We start from the raw sequence: 20,192 nt of genomic DNA, 5'->3' as shown, positions 1-20,192 counted from the left end.
TAGAGTTGCTGGTATAACATCTGTGTGTAGGTTTTGTGTGAATGTTAAGTTTGCAATTCTTGGGGAAACACCAAGGGGTAGAACTGCTCAATTTTACACTATTTTAGTTTTGTAAGAAACTGCAAAATTGTCTTCCATATGCAGCAAATGCTTGAAGGGAATGCTCCAAGAGCAGTGTCAGGCGGTTGCAGACTTAGTAGTGTAATAAATATTCAGTCCTACAGTCCCAGATGAACGAATCTGGAAGAAGGATGAGAACTTCCAAAGTTACTGAAGTTATGTAAAAAACTATTAATCCAGATCTTTTCAGTACTAACACCACTGTAAAGTATCTATGTACAGTATGGTATAAGGAACAGGAAAACCGAAGTAACAAATGGCAGAGGTTGAGAGGCCAAATCATGGAAGGCCATGCCAGTTTTATTAACATACAGCGGATGAAGTATAAGTTTAGAATTTAAAATTACAAAGGTTTCTACAAATCAATAAGAAAATACAAATAACCTATATTAATCAGGACAGAAACCAAATCCAATTATCTTAAAACAAGAAAGGGACTTTATTGGCTCACAGAACTTTAAAGTCCGGAGGTAGGGCAGGCTTTAGGCACAGCTGGATCAAGGGCCTCCAGGAAAATGGTATCAGAACTCAGTTCTCTTTCCATTTCTGCTAGCCTCCAAATTTCTCCACAGACAGGTTTTCTCCATGTGGTACAAGTTCAGGCTTACATCATCCTTACTTCCTGGGATCTCCATAAAACGCTGTTTCCAGTAGTTCCAGCAGTTCTTTGAGGGCTCTCCTTGGTAGCCTGGCTTAAGTTACATGTCCATTCTTTGTATGGCTAGGGAGCTATAGGACTCAGGAGGCCAAGCCATTTATGTGCTCACCTAAGCCACATGGAATGGATTTACCACAATAAATAAGGGTTTTGTTATCAGAAAATGGGGAAAGAGATGATGAACAAACAAAAGCAACAAATATCCACACAACCCAATAGAAAAGTAAGTAAAAGATACAATCAATGTGAAAACTATAAACGACCAATAAATGTGAATATAACCCAACTTCACTACTTATCAGGGCAATGCAAAACAAGTTAGGATTCTCTCTTTTGCCCAACAGATGGACTGTCAAGTATAGGTAAGGCTATATGGGGAAATGAGCACTTTCCATACAGTTGGTGAAAATACAGAAGATATGAAAATATTTTGAAGGCTAACGTAGGTCAAGATGACAAACCTTTCAACTCAACAACCCATGTTATAGGACTCCAACCTAAAGAAACATACACTCATATGCACAAAGACATCTGAACAAGATGTTTACTTTGGCAATATTAAACAGCACAAGAAAAATGGGGAATAAATAATGTTATCTTCATACTATTTAATCTCATTCAACCATTAGAGAAATTTAAAGACTTCATTATCTTTGAGACAAAAATTAATTCCTATATATGACCCTATTTATGCAAAAATAGCGTTTATAGCTATGTCTATTCATATGAAAATGTATGGAAAGGGTAGTGGAGGGATATATACTAACAGTGGAAAGTGGAATGTGATTGGAAGCCCTGGAAAAATGGTCTTGATTCTTACACTTGAGTATCAATTACATTTTACATAATGAGAAGGCGGTCATTTATACTTTCATAATTAAAAATGGATAAAAGCAATTCACAAAGGAAATGAAACTGGCTAATAAACATGAAAAAATATTCCTATTAATCAAAGAAAGGCACAACAAAGAGATAAAACACTTTTTTTTTTATTGGTACGGGGGATTGAACTCACAACCACCTGCTTGCAAGGCAGGTGCTTATGCCACTGAGCTAAATCCCCAGTCCCGTGTTAAAACACATTTTGCCTATCAAATGAGCAAAACTTTTTAAGGATGCAGTGTTGGTGGGACTGTAGGTAAGCAGGCATTTTTACTATCAGTGGAGATATAAACTGGTACAATCTTTTTTATGGTATTTCTCAAAAATGTCAAATGCACATTGTCTAATCAATAAATCCATTTCTAGCTATTTATAGTAGAGAAACACCCACATAAGTAGCCAAATATATGTACTTGGATGTTAACTATATCTGTATCTATAAAGAACTCAATAATCTGTCAAAATGGGGTTGGTTAAATAAATTAGTATATTGACCAATGGGAGAGGAGGGGAGGCAAGTTTTAGCACAGTACCTATAAAATGACGTATGTACCTACCTCATATTGTTGCCAAGGATTAAGAATTATTCCATGGTAAAGCACTTCAACTGGTGCCTGTACACAGCAACCCTAGTGTCGCTATTAATTTTTTTTTCTTAAACATGTATATCCCTAAATCTGGAAGAACAAATGACACTACCATCACTTCTGGGTAAGGTTATGGAAGGGAATGTCTTTTTCATTTTACATTTCTGTACTATAAAAAATTCAAATAAGCATGTTTAAATTCAGATGAGCATGCTAACCATAGGACATATAAATGTAGTATTTATCAACTATGACCTAACAGATATTACTCAGCATAGTGAAAAAGTATGTCTCTGGAGTCCAAAAACTAGATTTGAATTTTAGCTCTTATTGGCCACATGCAGGTTTTTGAATCTTGATTTCCTAGTCTACAAATACAGGTGGATAGGTGTAGTGACTAATTCAATGATTAGCATGAAACATATTTCAAAACATGTAACCTTCCCCTCCAAACAAAAGACACAATGCTAAATGATTAAATGTCAAGTAAGCGTCAATGTGAAGAGCATAACCTCCCAGAAAACCAGAAGAAAATTTAACAGCAACTAACAAATGCTCAGTGGCTACTGAGTAAGTCACCAGCAGTCTGCACATCCTAACACAGATCTCATTTACTAACCAGAGTCCTGGTTAGGCCACTGCTTGGCAACTGGCACATCACTTCATCAGAAGCTAGGTTTCCCCACAAATTACAGTTTTTATCTGTGTGGGTATTGATGTGTGGATGATATAATTTGCTAAGCAGTTACTTTGAACCAACTTGTCTAGTAGAAACGTACGCCTAACTGGTGATGGTGAGTACACATCACTTCCTTTCCCTGTGTATCACCATCGTTATTTTTGACCCAGTCCTCTTTCCCCACAAAGCCTTGCCTTAGCCTTAGAATCCTTTCTGAACAATGCAGATGTCAGAGCTGGTGAGACAAAAATGTGTTTACCAACTCTAACGCTACTTTTTCTCTGCTCTCACAGTACCAAGTATCTTTGGCATCTATGACAAATCTACCACAGGGAAATTTCCTTGTATATGGGCAATATAAGATATTTAAAAGCATAAAATTTCCAGCATGTGAGATTCACACTCTTCTTAACTACTCTGATACAAGAATTCTGTTGTCCCAGCAGTCCTCCAAATATTCCATCTCAAAACCTACTTGGAAAGAAGCAAGTTATAAATAAATAAATCAATCACCCCAAGATCATTTTACCTTAAGAGCAGAGTAGTTTATAGCTTTATTGGGCATTGACTGGTTTCCTCTTAGCCACAAAAGAGAAAAAGACCCAAACAAAAGTCCCTACATTTTCTTGTATAACTTAAAATACATTATATCATTACTACATATTTATACTTCAATAAATCTTAATCTATAAAGCACATTTCTTATAACTGTTATCAGAAGATCTATAAACAAACTCCACTCTGCCTCCTCCTCCACCAGCTGGCCCAGGACTACTATGCTTTTTAATAGGCTCATGCAAATCTCACCTTCTGTTTTAAAATCAAGCACCAGATATAACCCAAATATCTGGAACTACTAAATGTTTTTATTTGCATGGTTCATCTTCCATACTGTGATGCCCATTTTTAAAAAGCTCTTCCTTATACTCAATGTTTAACTTCCCAAGTTTTCCACTTAACAGTAGAACCACAGTACGTGGGATTCTCAGCCAAGGAGTATACAATCCTACTACTACAACATATTACTTTAATACATTTTTAAAATGTGTTAAGACTGAAAGTTAAAAAATAGTTCAATCAATTCTGATAGTTAATAAACTAGCTGTTAATAACCTAGTTATTTTTAAAGTGGAACAGTCCATTCAAGCTCACATGTAGGTTCAACCTCAATACTACTAGATTGTTCATTTTGCTTTTTTTTTAAAAAAAGACTCAAACTGCTATACTGTGAAAAAGTTTATCTTGGACTCACCTCTGAAGAAAGCTGGAGAGCCAGCTTAGCTCTTTGAGCTGAGTTTTCTTTTCCCTCCAAATACAACACCCTGGTGAGAAGACTATGGCTCTGGCAATCTTGGTGGTGACCTCCTCTGGGAATGTTGACAGGGAAAAGAGGCTAACTGCATATAACAGCTTTGTACCAAACCTCCTATGATTTACAGTGGAAGAAAAACCTACTCACTTATGGTAGGATTACAGTACCTAGCACAGTGCCTTGTCAGTAGAAAATGTTTAATAAATGCATGACTGTTTTTAGCCTGGTATTCAATCCTTCTGAACCAGAAAAGAAAGAAAAGCAAACCTGATAATTGTTGCCTACCTGTCAGGGAATATTCTGTCTGCAACAAAGATAAAGGTAAAATAACAATGCATTAATCTGTGAATCTCTTCTAAAAGCTAAAACAGACCATTACCTTCTGTTTACATTTGTTTTTCAATACTGCCATTTGCTGAAAATTCTTAATGTCCTAATTTCTGCATTCAGCTTTATAGTTACTTGTTTAAACTACTTTTCAATGACACATGGGAAAACACTTTTATAAAATTAGTTTTTTAGTTTTTCTGTAGGCAGTGACTACTTAAACTGATACACTCCAGTGCTTACGTCAAAGTATTTGTGTATCTTTCCCAATTAGATGTTCTCTTTTTGAAGTTTTATCACCAAAACTTATCAGAAATCTTAAGGCTCATTTTATTTTGATGCTTTTGGCCATCCTTTAGCTTCTATTTTCTGAAATGTATATTTAAACAAGGTAAAAGGAAACAGAACAGTAAGTTTTTAAAAGATAGTTTAAAATGGTTTAAGATGGTTTCCAGACTGCAAAATTCCTATGTTGTCTTGTTAAAGAAGGGAATGTATCCTTACATAGAACATTTCAATGATCAACACAGAAATAAGTTGTCTGTCTGAAAAAGGAAACTTTTAAGAAAGGAACAAAGAACCAAGCAGTTCATTAGTTGGAAAACAAAATATAAACATCACATTGAAAATTTAGGCATTAATACCTGAATTATTTAGTTCCTAGGCAGGTATAACACCATTTCTTTCAAGATAATATAATTATGGTGAGTAAAGACTTTTTTGTATTTCCCAGTAGATTTTCTGACAGTCAACAGGGAAAAAACTATTGTGTATCACTTCATGTTTTAAATTTTGTCTTCATTTCTGAAGAAAGACCTGAGAGCTGATTTTTTTTTTGTAATTTCTTAAACTTTCACAACATTCAGAAGTTTTTCTGCATTATGTCTTCTTTGATGTCTAAAAAGATTTGAGCTTTGACTATAGGATTTCCCACACTGAACGCATTCATAAGGTTTCTCCCCAGTATGGATTCTCTGATGATTAATAAGCCCAGAATTCTGGCTAAAAGCTTTCCCACATTCAAGACATTTGTAAGGTTTTTCTCCAGTATGTACTCTCTGGTGTTGTACAAGGATGGAACTTCTACTGAATGCTTTCCCACACTCGACACATCCATAAGGTTTTTCCCCACTGTGGATTCTTTGATGAAGAATAAGGGCTGAACCTTGACTGAAGTGTTTTCCACATTCATCACATATATGTTGTTTCTTTCGAGAGGGATTTCTCTTTCTTTCAAACCTGCCCTTTGGGAAACAGGTTTCTCCATATTTAAAAATTTGAGGAACACCTATGTTGAGAGTCCCAGGAGCTTCAGGAGATTCTACTGACGAAGCAATCTCTTGCTTTGGAGCTAGTGCTCCATTTTCAGTCCTAGCATCATCATCTGAAATAGAAAATATAAACATCACCCAATTCCTATTTGGGGAGAAAAAAAATTTTAATGCACTACACATAAACAGCTTGTACACATCTATAAAAAGCACTCTGAAAATTCCTGTTAAAGTTTACTATTCCCCCCAAAAAAGAGAAAAAAATGAAATGACTGATTATGAGGGTCATAAGGTTAGAGAATGACAACTTAAAAGACTGTATCTAGGTAAAACAGTCAAGAGGGTTATACATAGTAGATTCTAAAACTGTTAAGAGTCAGTAAAAAGTGGTATCGCGAGGTCTAGACAAAATTTTGTAGGAAAAAAATGGTCCCTTGAAAATCGTTACGTTTAAGAGAGAAATTGTATAAAAACACAAAGGTGTAAAATAGTAAGAAATCTGTCAGTAACTGCTTCTGAAAATGAGCCAGACAAGATGTATCACAGTCCAGGCTGCAGAACCCAGGAGTATGAATGTGAAGGGGTGAAGATAACCTGAGGGCATCAGGTGCTCACTGAACACTTGACACTTAAAATTCAATACACCGTTAATAAAGAAAATATTTACTATTAACAAAGCTTGTCCTGTTCGGTATTTGTCATGATACCTAGAAAACTTGCTACTTCTAGGCCTAAGTGAGATGTATTCAAGGAGAAAGAAAAGCCTTGTCAACATGAGGTACCATTACCCACCTGTAGGTGGAGCTAAGCACAGTCTCATTTAAGATTCCCTTACACTTCAAGCCTTAGCAGAGACATGGGTGATAACACTGCAAGCAGTAGCAATCAAAATGGTCTAGGATAAAAATGGTTTGACAGAGGAACAAAGACAGAGGAAGACAGGGGAGAAGGGAAGAGGGAAAGAGGACAGACTGAAGGGTCAGAGAAGACCAGTGAGGCCTGGAGACATGAACAGACAATTGATTATGAAGCTTATAGGGACAAATGTGGAAGAACTATAGTACTGGAATGCGACTATTAAAAATACGCAAAAATTATTCTAAAATTCAAAAACGGAGAAGTTTTCTACCCAAGAAAATGTCACCTACAAAGACCAAGCACTGTACTTTTAAGAAAAATCCCCTAGAAAACATACAACATTGCAGATAATCAGATGATTTCAGCTATATCCTGGAAGTTGTGATTTGTTGGCAATGGTCTCTTGCAAGGGAAGAAAACCTACTCAGACCATATTCTGTCCAAGCAAACCAGCATTATCTCCAACTATTTCAAAGAATGATTCCCAAAGTGGTCTCACACAAAATTTCACTTAAATATATGTAATTATAAAGTAACATCCAGCAGTTTTAGGAACATACTGGGTTATATCAGAGTGCACATGTATATATATGCCATTAATTGCCAATATATTGGGAAACCATCAATTAAATGAATTATGAGATTTTAAAAAAACTGTTCTGCATTTAAGCAGAACAGTTTATTTTTGCATGAATTTTGTACTATTCAAAGGAACAGTTTATTTTTACATGAATAAAGTATTCACCCGAAAAATCATTTCTACAAAAACTCTTTGGGAAAAAAATTACTATGTAGGGCTCTGAAGGAACGAAAACAAAAGTAACTAAAAAGAAAGATTTCACTGATCTACAATAAACAAAAAGATTAGAGGCATGCCTGAAATCCTGGTATTCTAGAGGCTAAGGCAGGGGGATCACAAATTTAAGCCTAGCCTGAGCAATTTAGTGATTTATCAAGATTCTGTCTCAAGACAAAAACTAAAAGGGGGCCAAGGATGTAGCTCATTGCAAAGGCCCTGGGTTCAATCTCCAGTACCACAAGGAACAAAGCAAAACTTAATAATAATAATAAGGCTTCAAGTAAGCTTACTGTACCAATAAGATTAAGCAGGAGACTGAAACAAGGATGTAAAACACATGATAAATGGGTAATAATGTCTACAATACAGAGACTGGGACTACTGACATGGACAAATACGAGTATTCAAGAAAGGAAAGAAAAGGCGAAGATGTCTACGTGAGGAGTAAAAAACCTGATGTCAGCAAATCAACTGTTATCAGAAAAATACAAGTTCTCATACCAATGGTGGTGAACCTATGGCACACATACTGCAGCAAGCACACAGAGCTTTCTCTGCTGGCATGCAAGCCAAGTCACCCCCAGACCTGGAAAGTGGGCAGCTGAAATATTTTCCAAATCTAAAAATGCACTTAGAAAATTCTACATTTGTAGGCAGTCCTATAAGCCAACAGGAAACCTACAAGGAATTTTCTAGTATTATAGGAGGTGCAAAGGAGAATTCTAACAAATTACCAACATGCATATAGCATATTAATTGTGCAAAAGCACGCCAAATGTGCACTTAGACTTTTCAATAAAAAGCTGTTTATAGCATTGAAAGTTCTGTTATGTTTTTAAGACAAAAGATGCTAATGTGTGAGTTGTTTTTTCTAAAAGACTTCAGCATTCAGAATTAATCACAGTGTTGGCTCTCTGTGGTAAGTGGATTCTGAGATGCAGTTTGGGCACCTGGTCTCTAAAGTTTGCCATCACTGTCTTACAGTATGTCTGGGGCATCTAGTTCAGAGTGACACCTCCTACCCTCTCCATAAGAACAAGTGAAGAGCTCTGGGAAAAGGCCTACATTGCATCTAGAATTTTGATTCTCACCACAGTGCCGTAGGGAATGGAGCTCCCAGGATGCCCATTTCAGCTGATTCTCCACGGCATCAAGCTCAGAGCTTGGTAATCCCTGAGCTTCTTCTTGAGATACAATCTCTTCTACTAGCACTTCTCGTTTCCGTCGAGGGAGAGAAACCTAGAAATAATTAAGATTTTTGTTCAGATGGGAAAGCACACAGGAGAAACCACATGGAGAGGCCTAGATGGCAAGGTAGCACAGATAATGGAGAGTGAAGGGGGGATGGGGGAGAAGGTGTAAGTGTACATAATTCTAATATAGTTGGGTGGAAACTAATACTGCCTACAGCTATGTCAGTGGTTCTGATGCAAAAAAAGCAGATACAAGCAGACTCACTGGCTGTCCAGGGTCATCCAGTTCACTCTCCAAATCTTCCAGCACTGTTACTGCTTCCTCTCCATTTTCTGGATGATGCTCTCGGACCCAAGTCTGCAACTCCTTAGGTAGAATGGCAACAAACTGTTCCAGCACTACCAGCTCTAAGATTTGTTCCTTTGTGTGTGTCTCTGGCCTAAGCCACAGACGGCAAAGTTCTCGAAGCTGGCTCACTGCCTCACGGGGCCCTGGTGAATCCTGGTATCCAAACTGCCTGAATCGCTGTCGGAAAACTTCTGGGTCAGGGAGATGGCTCCATGGGATACTTGATCCCTCTTCACCATCAGGATCCTCCTCCAACTTCACCCTCAGTATTTTTTCCCCTTCATCTGGAGTTGGGATGATAAGTATTGAATCTTCTTCCACTGACTGTGCAGACATCCTGATTTATACTTCAGGAAAAGACAACGCAGAATGAAAGCCTCAGGGAAATACCCCGTTTTTGTTCGTTATAGGTATTCCTGAGGTAGAAAAAGTTAAAAAAAATATGTATTAATGATTAAATATCCTCCCTAAATTGTGGATTCTAATTGATGAGGGAAAATATATTTGCTCTGTTTACGGGATTAAAAACTCCAAACAATAACATAAACCAGAATTGGCAAACAATAGCTCATAGCCAAATCCAGCCAGTGGCCTATTTTTATACAAAGTTGTAACAAAAATAGTATATAAATTATAAACTGGTTAAAAATGTTGACATGTGAAAACATGAAATTAAGATGTTTGTGCTCATAAGTAATTTATTCACAGTTCATGCTACCATAGCAATGTTGACAGAGTTGAATAGTCACAAGAAATCATATTTAAAACTTGATACTGGGCCAGGAATTTAGCTCAGCAGCATAAGCATCTGCCTGACAAGCATGAGGTCATGAGTTCGATCTCCAATACCATAAAAAAATAAAATAGAAATAAAACTTTATATTTACCATCTGGCCCTTTACAGAAACCTGCAATCTATGACCTACAAAGTCAACAAATCCTACTTCAATAATCAAAAGAATCCAAATAGGGGCTGGGGATTTAGCTCAGCAGCATAAGCACCTGCCTTGCAAGCAGGCAGTCGTGAGTTCGATCCCTGGTACCGATAAAAAGGAAAAAGACCAAAAAAAAAAAAGAATCCAAATAAGACTGAACCTCAGTGTTTTTAAATGTGCTTAACCCTGAACACATTATTTGCAATTTAGGACTGGTGTTCCTCCGATACTTAAGTCAATTCAAATGTTACTGCCTTTTTAAGAGACCATAGTGTGTAGTTAACCAAGGACCTTGCACACATGCCATACCACTCACTGAGCTACATCCCTAACCCTAGGTGCTTTTTAAAACGATCTATTTCAAGATTTTTTTTCTCATAAAACGTTTTTTAAAGTTTTCAAAAGGCTGGGCATGGTGGAATAAGCCTTAAATTCCAGCTACGTGGGAAGCTGAGGTAAGAATATAGCAAGTCTGAGGACAGCCTTGGAGTAGAAAAGCTAGGGATGTAGCCTAGTGACAGACTGTCATTTATTGTCTACAGCACTTATCTACTGTCTCAGGACAAAATAAAATAAATAAATAAACATACATACATACATACAGGTTAAAATGTTTAAGAACTGAGACGAAATATGAAGAAAAATGTTTACTTGCACACTGACAGATCACATAATATTGGGAAAAAAATAGTCTGCATAATAATATGCAAACACTGTCACTCATCACAACATAAATACGTTTCATTTATGGCAGGCATTAGTATTAATGACAACAAATTTACTCTATTAAGAAAAAGTACTCCCACAACCATTCTAACTTCCTGCAGTAGCCGAGTCTTGTCCTTACATCAGATGACTCATAATTTTTCCCAGTCTTTACTGGAATGGAATCTTTAGGCTATTTTCCTATCCTTTCCTTAGTATTTACATAGTCATACCACATGTACTAAGGATGAGCCATGCAAACACTCTAAACATACTTATTTAAGGCCTAGAAAACCTGAAAAAGAGTATACAACCTACTGTAACTACTCAAGGTGAAGATTAGGAATCACAAACCACATCAGACAGCTAATATACAGGGGTTTAATTAAATACTCTGGCGTGTGGTGGTCTTAAAAATAGGATCTAGTCAATAACCCTACTGTATCAAATGGCTCAAGGATTTCTATGTAATATCTTTTCTTCTGTTACATGGCACACTGCTTCGAGAATGGTTCGAAGTGATTTCCCAACTCATTCATCTAAGGCACGGCTGTGTCCCCCATCTCGGCCCTGAAGTCCAGCCTTCCTCTCCAGCCCTGACGGCAGCGGACTTAAAACGACCATAGGCTACTCTCCCACAACCGTGTTTGTAGCACTTCCGCCGGCGGCCCGCTTGGCCTACAAGTCCCGGCAGCCTCTGCGCAAGGCCCGCCTAGTTCCCACCTCCCACAGAGATACCTCCCAGAACCCTCCGCGAGACACCAGGGCCTCTAAATAGAACAAAACCCGCCGGTGGGGGAGGGGGAGGGCGAGGGTCGCAGCGGACATAGGGATGGAGAACACTTCGCGGGTGCTGAAGACTCGAGCAGGCTTCCCGCCGACCCCTTCCTGCCCCTCAACTATAAGATGCAAAGACTGCGGCCTTTCCTCCGTGCCTCCCAGGAAGCCAAGAAAGGACCGAGCCACGCTTCCTCGCCAGCTCCTGCTGAGGGGTCCGAAAACCCTAGCCCTGAGTCCCCCTCTTCCTCCTACCCTTCCCCCAATTCCGGCGCAAACCTCTGGCTCAGGAGGCAGCAGCTTCGCTGTCCCAGACAGACGCAGAAACGCCGCTCACGAGCCGCTTCCCAGAAGCCCCCAGCGCGGACTGCTTCCGGTCTGCAGGCCCGAGGAGGCGGAGAGAGGCAAAGCCCACGTTGCCATGGGGATGCGCTCCGCGCGGGGGAGGGGCGGCCTGATGACAATGACCACATTGAGGCTGAGCTTGGCCTCACGCCTCTCTGCTTGAATAGCCCAGCGTTCTCTGTTCAGTTGAGAAGAGAGAAAGCTGCCATTGGAGTCGTCTTTATACATTTCCCCAACCCTTTCAGATTATCTCATGTGATCTTCACAGTAATCCTTTGAAAGTAGTAATAAGAGTGAATATTTGTGAAAGCTTACTATATTGTGCCAGGCACATTACAGTACTTTCGATGGGTTGTTACTCCTTTTTTCACAAATTTTATGATATAGGAGCTTAATTATGTCCATTCACAGCTAAGATCATTGAAACACAATAAGATAAATAGTAACTTCCCAAGAACTCAGAACACTCAAATGGAAAGTAAGTTTTGGAACCAAGACATGGCTTAAAAATCATTGACTCTTCCTGGCCCTCTACAAGCGATACATAAGAGCTTTTTTGTGACCAGTGTACCAGAGAAACAAGATGAGATGTGTTAAGAGTTTTCATAATGATGTTACAGTGAATTTTCAGAATGCATGAACATCTAATTTCAGGCTGGGCTTTTTAAGACATAAAGCTGCTGCAGACATAATCATTTAAAAATGTGAATCAGACAACTTCATTCCTGTGACTTAGGGCCTCCAGTGGATGTCAGCTACCTTCTGTATGACCTAAAAGTTCCTTATATTGACCTGCAAGGTCCCCTTCTTTAATCATGGCTCTTGGGCTCAGGGTGCCAACACATTCAGTCTCACTGCTGGTCTTTCTTTTGAAGCCTACTATTTACTTGGTTTTTTTTTTTGTTTGTTTTTGTTTTTGTTTTTCTTTTTTCTTTTTTAAGTCCTAAAAGGGTAAGGACTTTGACTGTCCTGTTTACAGTATTCCCATCTAGTCCCAGGATGCTGACTGCTTGGTACATATAAAACTCAGTAAATTTTTGTTGAATAAGTAAGTGAACTGTGACCTGATTACATTGCTGTCTTTGCTGGGTCACATGACAGGCATCAGAAAGCCTTTGCTCACAAAAGAGCCTTGTTTAAGGGCTTGTACTCGGCAGTGTAGGTCCAGAAGCATTTCAGGTTTCTCTCTTGGGTTCTGTTTCATTCAGGAAAGTATCCTCTGCGAACTGCCTTTAGCCTGTGTTGAACTAATGAGAAAATGAGTGAGCAACTGATGGTGTAACACTGCTTTTCTCCAACCAGGTCTCATCTTCCTGTCACCCCTGCTAATGCATTTTTCCCTTCATTGTAGGAGAAAGCAGGAATCTAGCCTCTTCACTCTCCTAGCTGGTTATTTCCAAGACCAACTTGGCTGCTTTTCCCAACCTTTTGCTCCCAAAGGCTGGCTAAAGGCATTTTTGGTGTGTGTGTGTGTGCATGTGTGCACGTGTGTTTTCCAGCATTGTAGGTCCAAGCCAGGTTTCAGGTATGCTAGGCAAGTGCTCTATCACTAAGCTACATTCCTAGCTCCTTACTAAAAGTTTTACATCTAATTAATGTTGAAAAGTAAAAATAATTAACATTAAAAAAACTTAAAGGAGCTAAAACTGAAATTTTACAGAACCCTATGCCTATGATTCCTGTGATCTATTCTTCTGTTTTCTATAATAGTAAATGCAAACTACAACTTTTCCTAAGATACTCTTTAGTAGGCTGTGACCAACAGCACCCACTTTGAAATACCATTCTCTGAGCCTCATTCTGTGGACTTTTTCTACATAAAGCTCTTGTTGCTAAATATCTAGTCAAAAATAGAGCATCTTCTTCCTCTGGGTGGCCTGTGGGTGCGGAAAAGCTCCACGAGCGCTCACAACCTTGCACACACTCACCTAGGCCACCCAGGCAGGCTGGCGCCACAGCTGATCTGAATCCTGGCAGAGGACCTTATGATCCTCCTGGAACACGACAGCTTTAGGGGCTGGCGAGTTGCTACTAGGTGCCCGTTTCCTTTCTAGCTGTTAAGGTGGCTGTCACGAGAACTTTTCTTGTTATTTTAGGGTTCTAATGACTCTTATCTTAGCCCCTTAACAATAAGGTGTCCCACATCATCTAGGTTTGTGCAGGGGGTGGGGGATGGAGAGGGTTCAGGGGAAACTGACACCTTCGGCTACTTGTGCTGTACTTTCTATATAAGTAACAATCATCTAGATCCCAGGTAAATATTCTTACCTTGTCTTGTCTTCATACAATGCATATCATTTATTCATTCATGGTAAAAAATTTTTTTAAATGTGAAGAATTAAAATAATGAAACCAGATAGGTAATAACTGGGTGATAAATAATTCAAAATAAATAAATTGAAGTTGTGATTCCTTCTTTCGACATTACTATTTTGTCAAGGAAGTAGACAAGAAAATAAATATTTATAGGACAGTACAATAGAGAAGAACAGAAGAACCACCAAGGGTACTTACATGAAATACTGAGAGGGAAGAAATGGAGGAAGCAAAGTAAGACAGTTTTTCCTGCCAGAAGGAAAACACAGTGGTGTTGCCACTTATTACCCAAGAAAGATGTTTCTTAGGTTTTTCTCTAGCCATTATTTCGAACCCTCCCCATGGGCACTTTCACTGGTTAAAATTTCCATTTTAACTAGTACTGCACTGTGCCAGGAGTCTTCGGATTATAAGTGATTGAAAATCTACCCATGGGAGGTATTGTTAACTTCCTGAATCATCCTCCCCGACTTCTGACACACTGACTTTCTTGTATTTGTCAAGAGAGGGGAACAATGTATCTGTTCATAAGGAAATAATTGTGATTGAGCTAAGATATCCATGACCATTCTGTCTACTTCCTTTGCCTCTCTGGTAAGAATGCTCATATAATTCAATTCTGATCATGAGATTTCAGAAAAAATAGTCCTGTCTTTTAAAAAAGGTACCCATTTAGATTGTCAAGCTTGTTCATACTAGGCATAAAGTTGTTCATAGTATTTCCTTAACATTTTAAAATGTCTGACGGAACTTTAGTGACATTTTCTCTTTTATTTTTCCTTTGATTTAGGTTTACTTAAGCATGAGTTTTTTATGTACTACAAGTTAGAAGTGATTTGTTATTAATAGAATCAAAAGTGCAAGAATGAATTTATTATGTCTGCTTTTTCATTCTCAAAATTGGTATTGCAAGGCTTCTCTTACCAGGTTTGCCTGAGATTTCTCAATTGTGTTAATCTTTTAAAGAATCAAATTTTGGCTGCATTTGTTTTGTAGGACTTTGCTGTTTTAAAAAATTAACATACAATTCATTTGACTATTTTGGCAAAAGTTTCTATGAATTTTAGCACACAGATTTGTGAAAGTATCATCAAAACCGATACATGATACACAATAGTTCCTTCATTTCTTAAAACTATGAAGTTGTATTCACATCATACATTCTTAACCTGTGGAACCCATTGACTTGTTACTAAGTACAACAGTTCTGATTTGTCCAAAATATACTAGAAATGCAATCACAAGGTATGTATCCTTTTTAAAAAATATCTTTCTAAGAGGCATTTGCACTCAGCTTTACAGGCAGGTTTTACTCAAAAGTATGTAACTCCTAAGACTAGTTTCTTTCATTCAGCACAATGCCTTTGAGAGTCATATCAATATGTCTTTCTATTTTATTGCTGAGTAGGATTCTACTTGTATGTCTCAAAGTTGTTTATTCAAGGAAGACTTTTAATTTGTTTCAGAATTTGGGTGATTATGAGTAGAGCTACTGTAAACATGTAGGGATATACATATGGATAGATTTTGTATAAAATATGTTTATATTTCTCTAGAGTAAACATCTAAAAGTGGAGTTACTGAATCATATGGTAAGTATATGTTTAATTCTAGAGAAAACTTTGAAATAGTTTACCAGAATAGCTACACTATCAAGTAATTTGCAATTTGAAAATATTTCTCTCAGTTTATAGTTTGTATTTTATTCTCTTATTAGTGTGTTTCACAGATTAAAACTTTTCCTTTCTTTTTCTTCCCCCTCCTTTTTTGGACTTTTTTGAGGCAAAGTTTCACTTTATGATTTAGGCTGGCCTTAAACTCACTTTGTAGCCCAAGTTGACCTTGAACTTGCAATGATCCTCCTGCCTCAGCCTCCCAAGTGCTGGGATTACAAGCAAGCATCACCATGCCCAGGATGCAAACCTTTTAATTTCAATAACTCTATTTTTTTCTTTAGTGCATATCTAAGAATAACATGAAGTCATGAAGATATTCTTATTTTCTTCCAAAACAGATATAGTTTTATACATTGCATTATATAATTTATTTTTCATTAATTTTAATGAATTATAGGTAGAGAAATTTTATCCTTAGAGATGTCCAGTTGGTCTGTTTGATTAAAAAGTTTATTGTTTCCATTGAATTGCATTTGCATCTTTATAAAAAAATAAATTAGAAGGTAAGTGTAGTAGCATATGCTTCTGGTCCTGGCTACTGGGAAGGCTGAAGCAGCAGGATCACCATTCAGGGCCAGCCTGGGCAACTTAGGGAGACCCTACGTTAAAATTAAAAAACAAACAGACAAAAATCATTAAGGATTACATTTAATGGCAGAGAGCCTCTGAGTTCAACCCCCTGCTTTATTTTAAAGCCATTTTTGTGTAGGTCTATTTCTGACTGTCTCATCTGTTATATTATTTATATATCTATTTACCCCTTTGTCAAGCCACATCCTGATTACTGTCGTTTTATGGTAGTTGTTAAAATGTAGTAATATGTGCCCAGCAACTTTGTTCTTTTAAAATAATGTTTTAACTATCCTAAGCTATCACTTAGTATTCCTTATAACTTTTAGAATCAACATACCTGTATGTATACACAATTTCCTGCTGGAATTTATATTAGAATTGTATTACATCCATTCATCAGTTTAAGAATAATTGGCATGTTAATTATATTGAATCTTCTAATCTACAAACACTTTACTCCATTTATTTTGCTCTTTGATATGCTTCATCTAACTTTTGTAGATTTTTGTAGATTGCCATTTCTTTTGTCACTTCATTCTTCCATTGAGCCCCATCTAGTCAATAATTTGTTTTAGTTGTTATATTTTTCAGATATACAATTTCCATTTGGTTCTTCTTTATATTCTCAACATGTTTCCTATATTTGGTTCAATTTATTCCTTTTAAAAATTTATTAATTACTACTTTTAGAGTTATTGTAAGTGGTGTTTAAGTTTTTTAATTTCTAGTTTCTCATTACCAGCATATATAATAGGTATTTGCATATTGACTCTTGCTTATAGACTTGATGATGTCCTCCAGATATTGTTATATATATTCCAGCTCTAATTCCCAGTGTGATGGCATTTGGAAGTAAAGCCTTTGAAAGGTAGTTTGGTCTTACAAATGCAACCTTCATAAAGAAAATTAGAGTCTGTTAGGACTTGGATATGGAATGTCTTCCAAGGACTCAACTATTGACGGCTTAGATGTGGGGCTTTAGTGATGTGATTGGATTGTAAAGGCTCTGATCTGATTAGTGTTTGAATAGATTATTTGGAGGCGGTAGAAACTGTAGGAAGTGGTGCCAATTTGGAGGAAGTAGGTCCCTGGGAAGATGTTCATGGAGGGTGCATCTTGTCCCTGGCCTCTTCCTAACTCGTTGTCTCTACTTCCTGCCTGCTCCCTGCCATGATACTCTGCCTCACTGTAAGCCCAGAAGAAATAGAGACAAATGACTACATGACCAAAGCCTCAGAAATTTTGAGGTTAACTTTTCTTCCTTTGAGTTGTTTTCTTCCCTCAGGTATTTTGTCACAGCAATGGTAAACTAACACAGAACTCTTGTGAGAATGTACACGAGATGAGTATCCCTCTCCCCACCTCTGATACAGCAAGAAGGTCTCCCTCTGCAAGCGAGGAAGGGGACCCTCATCAGCTACTGAGTCAGCGGGCATCTTGCTCTTGAACTTTCCAACATTCAGAACTGTAAAGAATAAAATTCTGTTATTTAAGGCACCCAGTCTGTGATATTTTTTTAACTAGCACCTAAACTGAGTAAGACAACTTTGTATCCTGCAAACACCAAGATAAATTTCATTATTACTATTAAGAGCTTCAAAAAAATTCAGTAGTTATTTCCTATATGGATAACTGCAAATTAGAGAAATTTATTTTTTAACTTCCAATCTGTACAGGACTGCAAAGTCAAAACTAAATGAAGGATGGACACCCTTATTTTATTTTCAATTCTAGAGGAGCAAGTATCCAGCTTTCATACTTATGATATTAACTCTAGGTCTTTAGTAACTGTCCCTTTTAGAGAAGTTCCCTTCTGGTCTCATAATAAATGAATGCTGATTTTGTCAGATACCTTTCAGGTTGATACAACCATGTGGTATTTTTTTTCTTTTGAGACTATTAATACTGTGAATTACCTTAACATATTTTTATTATTTACTTATCTATTTAATTTTAAAGAAAATAAAACCACACAAAATAAAACAGAATAAAGCCAATCAAAACAACACAATGTGACACAAGTTTTCAAAACAAGATAATAGGATATCAACAATGGTTACCATAATGCCTTTTGTCTTCAAAATAGCTACAGACCTTCAGACATAGTAAAAATCAAACAAAACAGAATAGAACCAATAAAAACAAAGCAATGGATGCAATAGAGGACTTCGAAACAAGACAATAGTAAATCTAAATGGATACCATAATACATCTTGCTACCTTTGAAATAGCTGCCCATGCCATGATATAACAAAGTCAAACAAAACTATAAAACCCAACCCAATAAAACAATGCAAATGATACAAAACTTCAAAACAAGATAATAGGAAATTAACAGTGGCTACCACCCTCAGAAGGAGATCCCCCATAGATGCCACACTGTGGACCATTATCCTCTGAATAGTCAGTAAAACATAAAATAGCACAAGCATCAAATTGCTTTTCACCTCAGTAGTTATCATTACAGCATGTGTTTCTCCAGATCGGCTGGTCACGCGCGCGTGTGCGAGGGTTGGCTTTTCTTGTTTCCCAGCCCATGCACCAGAAGGGGCTGGGGGGCCGGACTGTGGCGGCTCCAGCAGCTGGAGTAGCGTTATGGTGCTGATTTGCATGGAGGGCTTGCTTCTTGTGACTTCTTGTTCTCTTACCTTGCAGTCTGCGAATTTTGCTGACTCACAGAAAAAGGGTGGGGTCTTGACATATTTTTAAATACTGAGCCAACCTTACAGTTCCGGAATAAAGCCCCTTAGTCCCAGTGTTTAATTCCATATGCTCTTTTTTATTTTTAAGTTTTATTGTTTAGAGTAAATGCATCGCCATTTCTTCTGTCACTTCCGTTCTTCCATTGAGCCCCATCTAGTCAATAATTTGTTTTAGTTGTTATATTTTTCAGATATACGATTTCCATTTGGTTCTTTTATATTCTCTGTTTCTTTTCTAATATCTGACTTTTGCATTTATTTATCCTTACTTTTTAAGCATGGTTAAAAACTTGCTTTAATGTATTTTTTAGTAATTCTAATATGTGCACTATCTAATCATTGCCATAATTGGGTTTTCTTTTTCCCTAGAAACATACTGCCAATGTCTAATAATTTTTGCATTGTATCATCCACATTTTGAATATGTTATGAAGTTTTAGGTATTATTTAAAACCTGAAGAGAATGTCAATTTTATGATTTTTTTTCACAAGGCAACTTCCCTAGAGCAGGCCACAAGTTCTGATTTGCACCTTGTGAGCTGAGTTCCCTGTGTCAAATAGATTTGCAAAGCTTTTCAGTGTATTTAGGTCTGTCCTATGTGTGCGCCACCCAGTGGCCTGCTTAGGGCCTATACAGTGGTATAAGCAGTATAAGCGGTATCTCAGTCCTCAGTCCCTGTAACCCATGCATGCACGGTTCATGTACAACTTTATGAGATCAAACTCGATCTCATCATGTGGGAAATCACTTAGTAATTTCTGGCTCCCTGGCACCTTCCTTACCAGTATGGATGCACTGGGTCTCAGGTGGACTCGCTGACCTTCTGCTCTTCTCTGGTCTCAGTGCTGGTCAGCTGGCCTACCACTTGTTCACCAGCACATAGCAACAAATGATCTGTTCTGGCAGAGCAGGGAGCCAGAATTCTTCCTTGGTGATTAGATCTGTTCTAGGGAGAGTTACTGATCCCCTGTAAGTTATGAATGAAATTTACAGCCAATCCCCACTAGCTTTTAGTTACAGGATCCACAATGTTATTTTGCACAACTATTCCAACTCTCCACCCCATGGAGTTGACTAATTTCTAAGGTCTCCACTGGGCACAAAAAATTGCTATAATCTTCCACTTA

At 37.6% G+C, this 20,192-nt stretch overlaps 1 protein-coding gene across 1 annotated transcript; it reads right to left on the bottom strand.

Annotated features, from left to right (window-relative positions):
• Nucleotides 1-399: 399 nt before the first annotated feature.
• Nucleotides 400-11,876, bottom strand: Znf24 (zinc finger protein 24). The gene is made up of 4 exons (XM_005005548.4): nucleotides 11,732-11,876; nucleotides 8,952-9,451; nucleotides 8,585-8,732; nucleotides 400-5,949 (listed from the first exon to the last, which is right to left on the bottom strand). The coding sequence occupies exons 2-4, from the start codon at nucleotides 9,369-9,371 to the stop codon at nucleotides 5,411-5,413; spliced, it is 1,107 nt and encodes a 368-aa protein (XP_005005605.1). The 5' UTR covers nucleotides 9,372-9,451; nucleotides 11,732-11,876; the 3' UTR covers nucleotides 400-5,410.
• Nucleotides 11,877-20,192: the final 8,316 nt, after the last annotated feature.

Source organism: Cavia porcellus, unplaced genomic scaffold, assembly GCF_034190915.1.
Source record: "Cavia porcellus strain 051 isolate PalLab524CR breed Dunkin Hartley unplaced genomic scaffold, mCavPor4.1 scaffold_20, whole genome shotgun sequence".
In the NCBI taxonomy this organism is placed as follows: Eukaryota; Metazoa; Chordata; class Mammalia; order Rodentia; family Caviidae; genus Cavia; species Cavia porcellus.
Note: the sequence above shows the minus strand (reverse complement) of the source record. Positions and strands in the feature narration are given on the sequence as shown.

Bases quoted from the DNA above. Each gene is read 5' to 3' on its own strand.
- Znf24 (XM_005005548.4), bottom strand. From the start codon at position 9,371: ATGTCTGCACAGTCAGTGGAAGAAGATTCAATACTTATCATCCCAACT. The intron at 8,733-8,951 runs GTGAGTCTGCTT...AATTATTTCTAG, and splicing joins TGGATGACCCTGGACAGCCA to GTTTCTCTCCCTCGACGGAA. The intron at 5,950-8,584 runs GTGAGAATCAAA...TTTCTATTTCAG, and splicing joins CCATTCCCTACGGCACTGTG to ATGATGATGCTAGGACTGAA.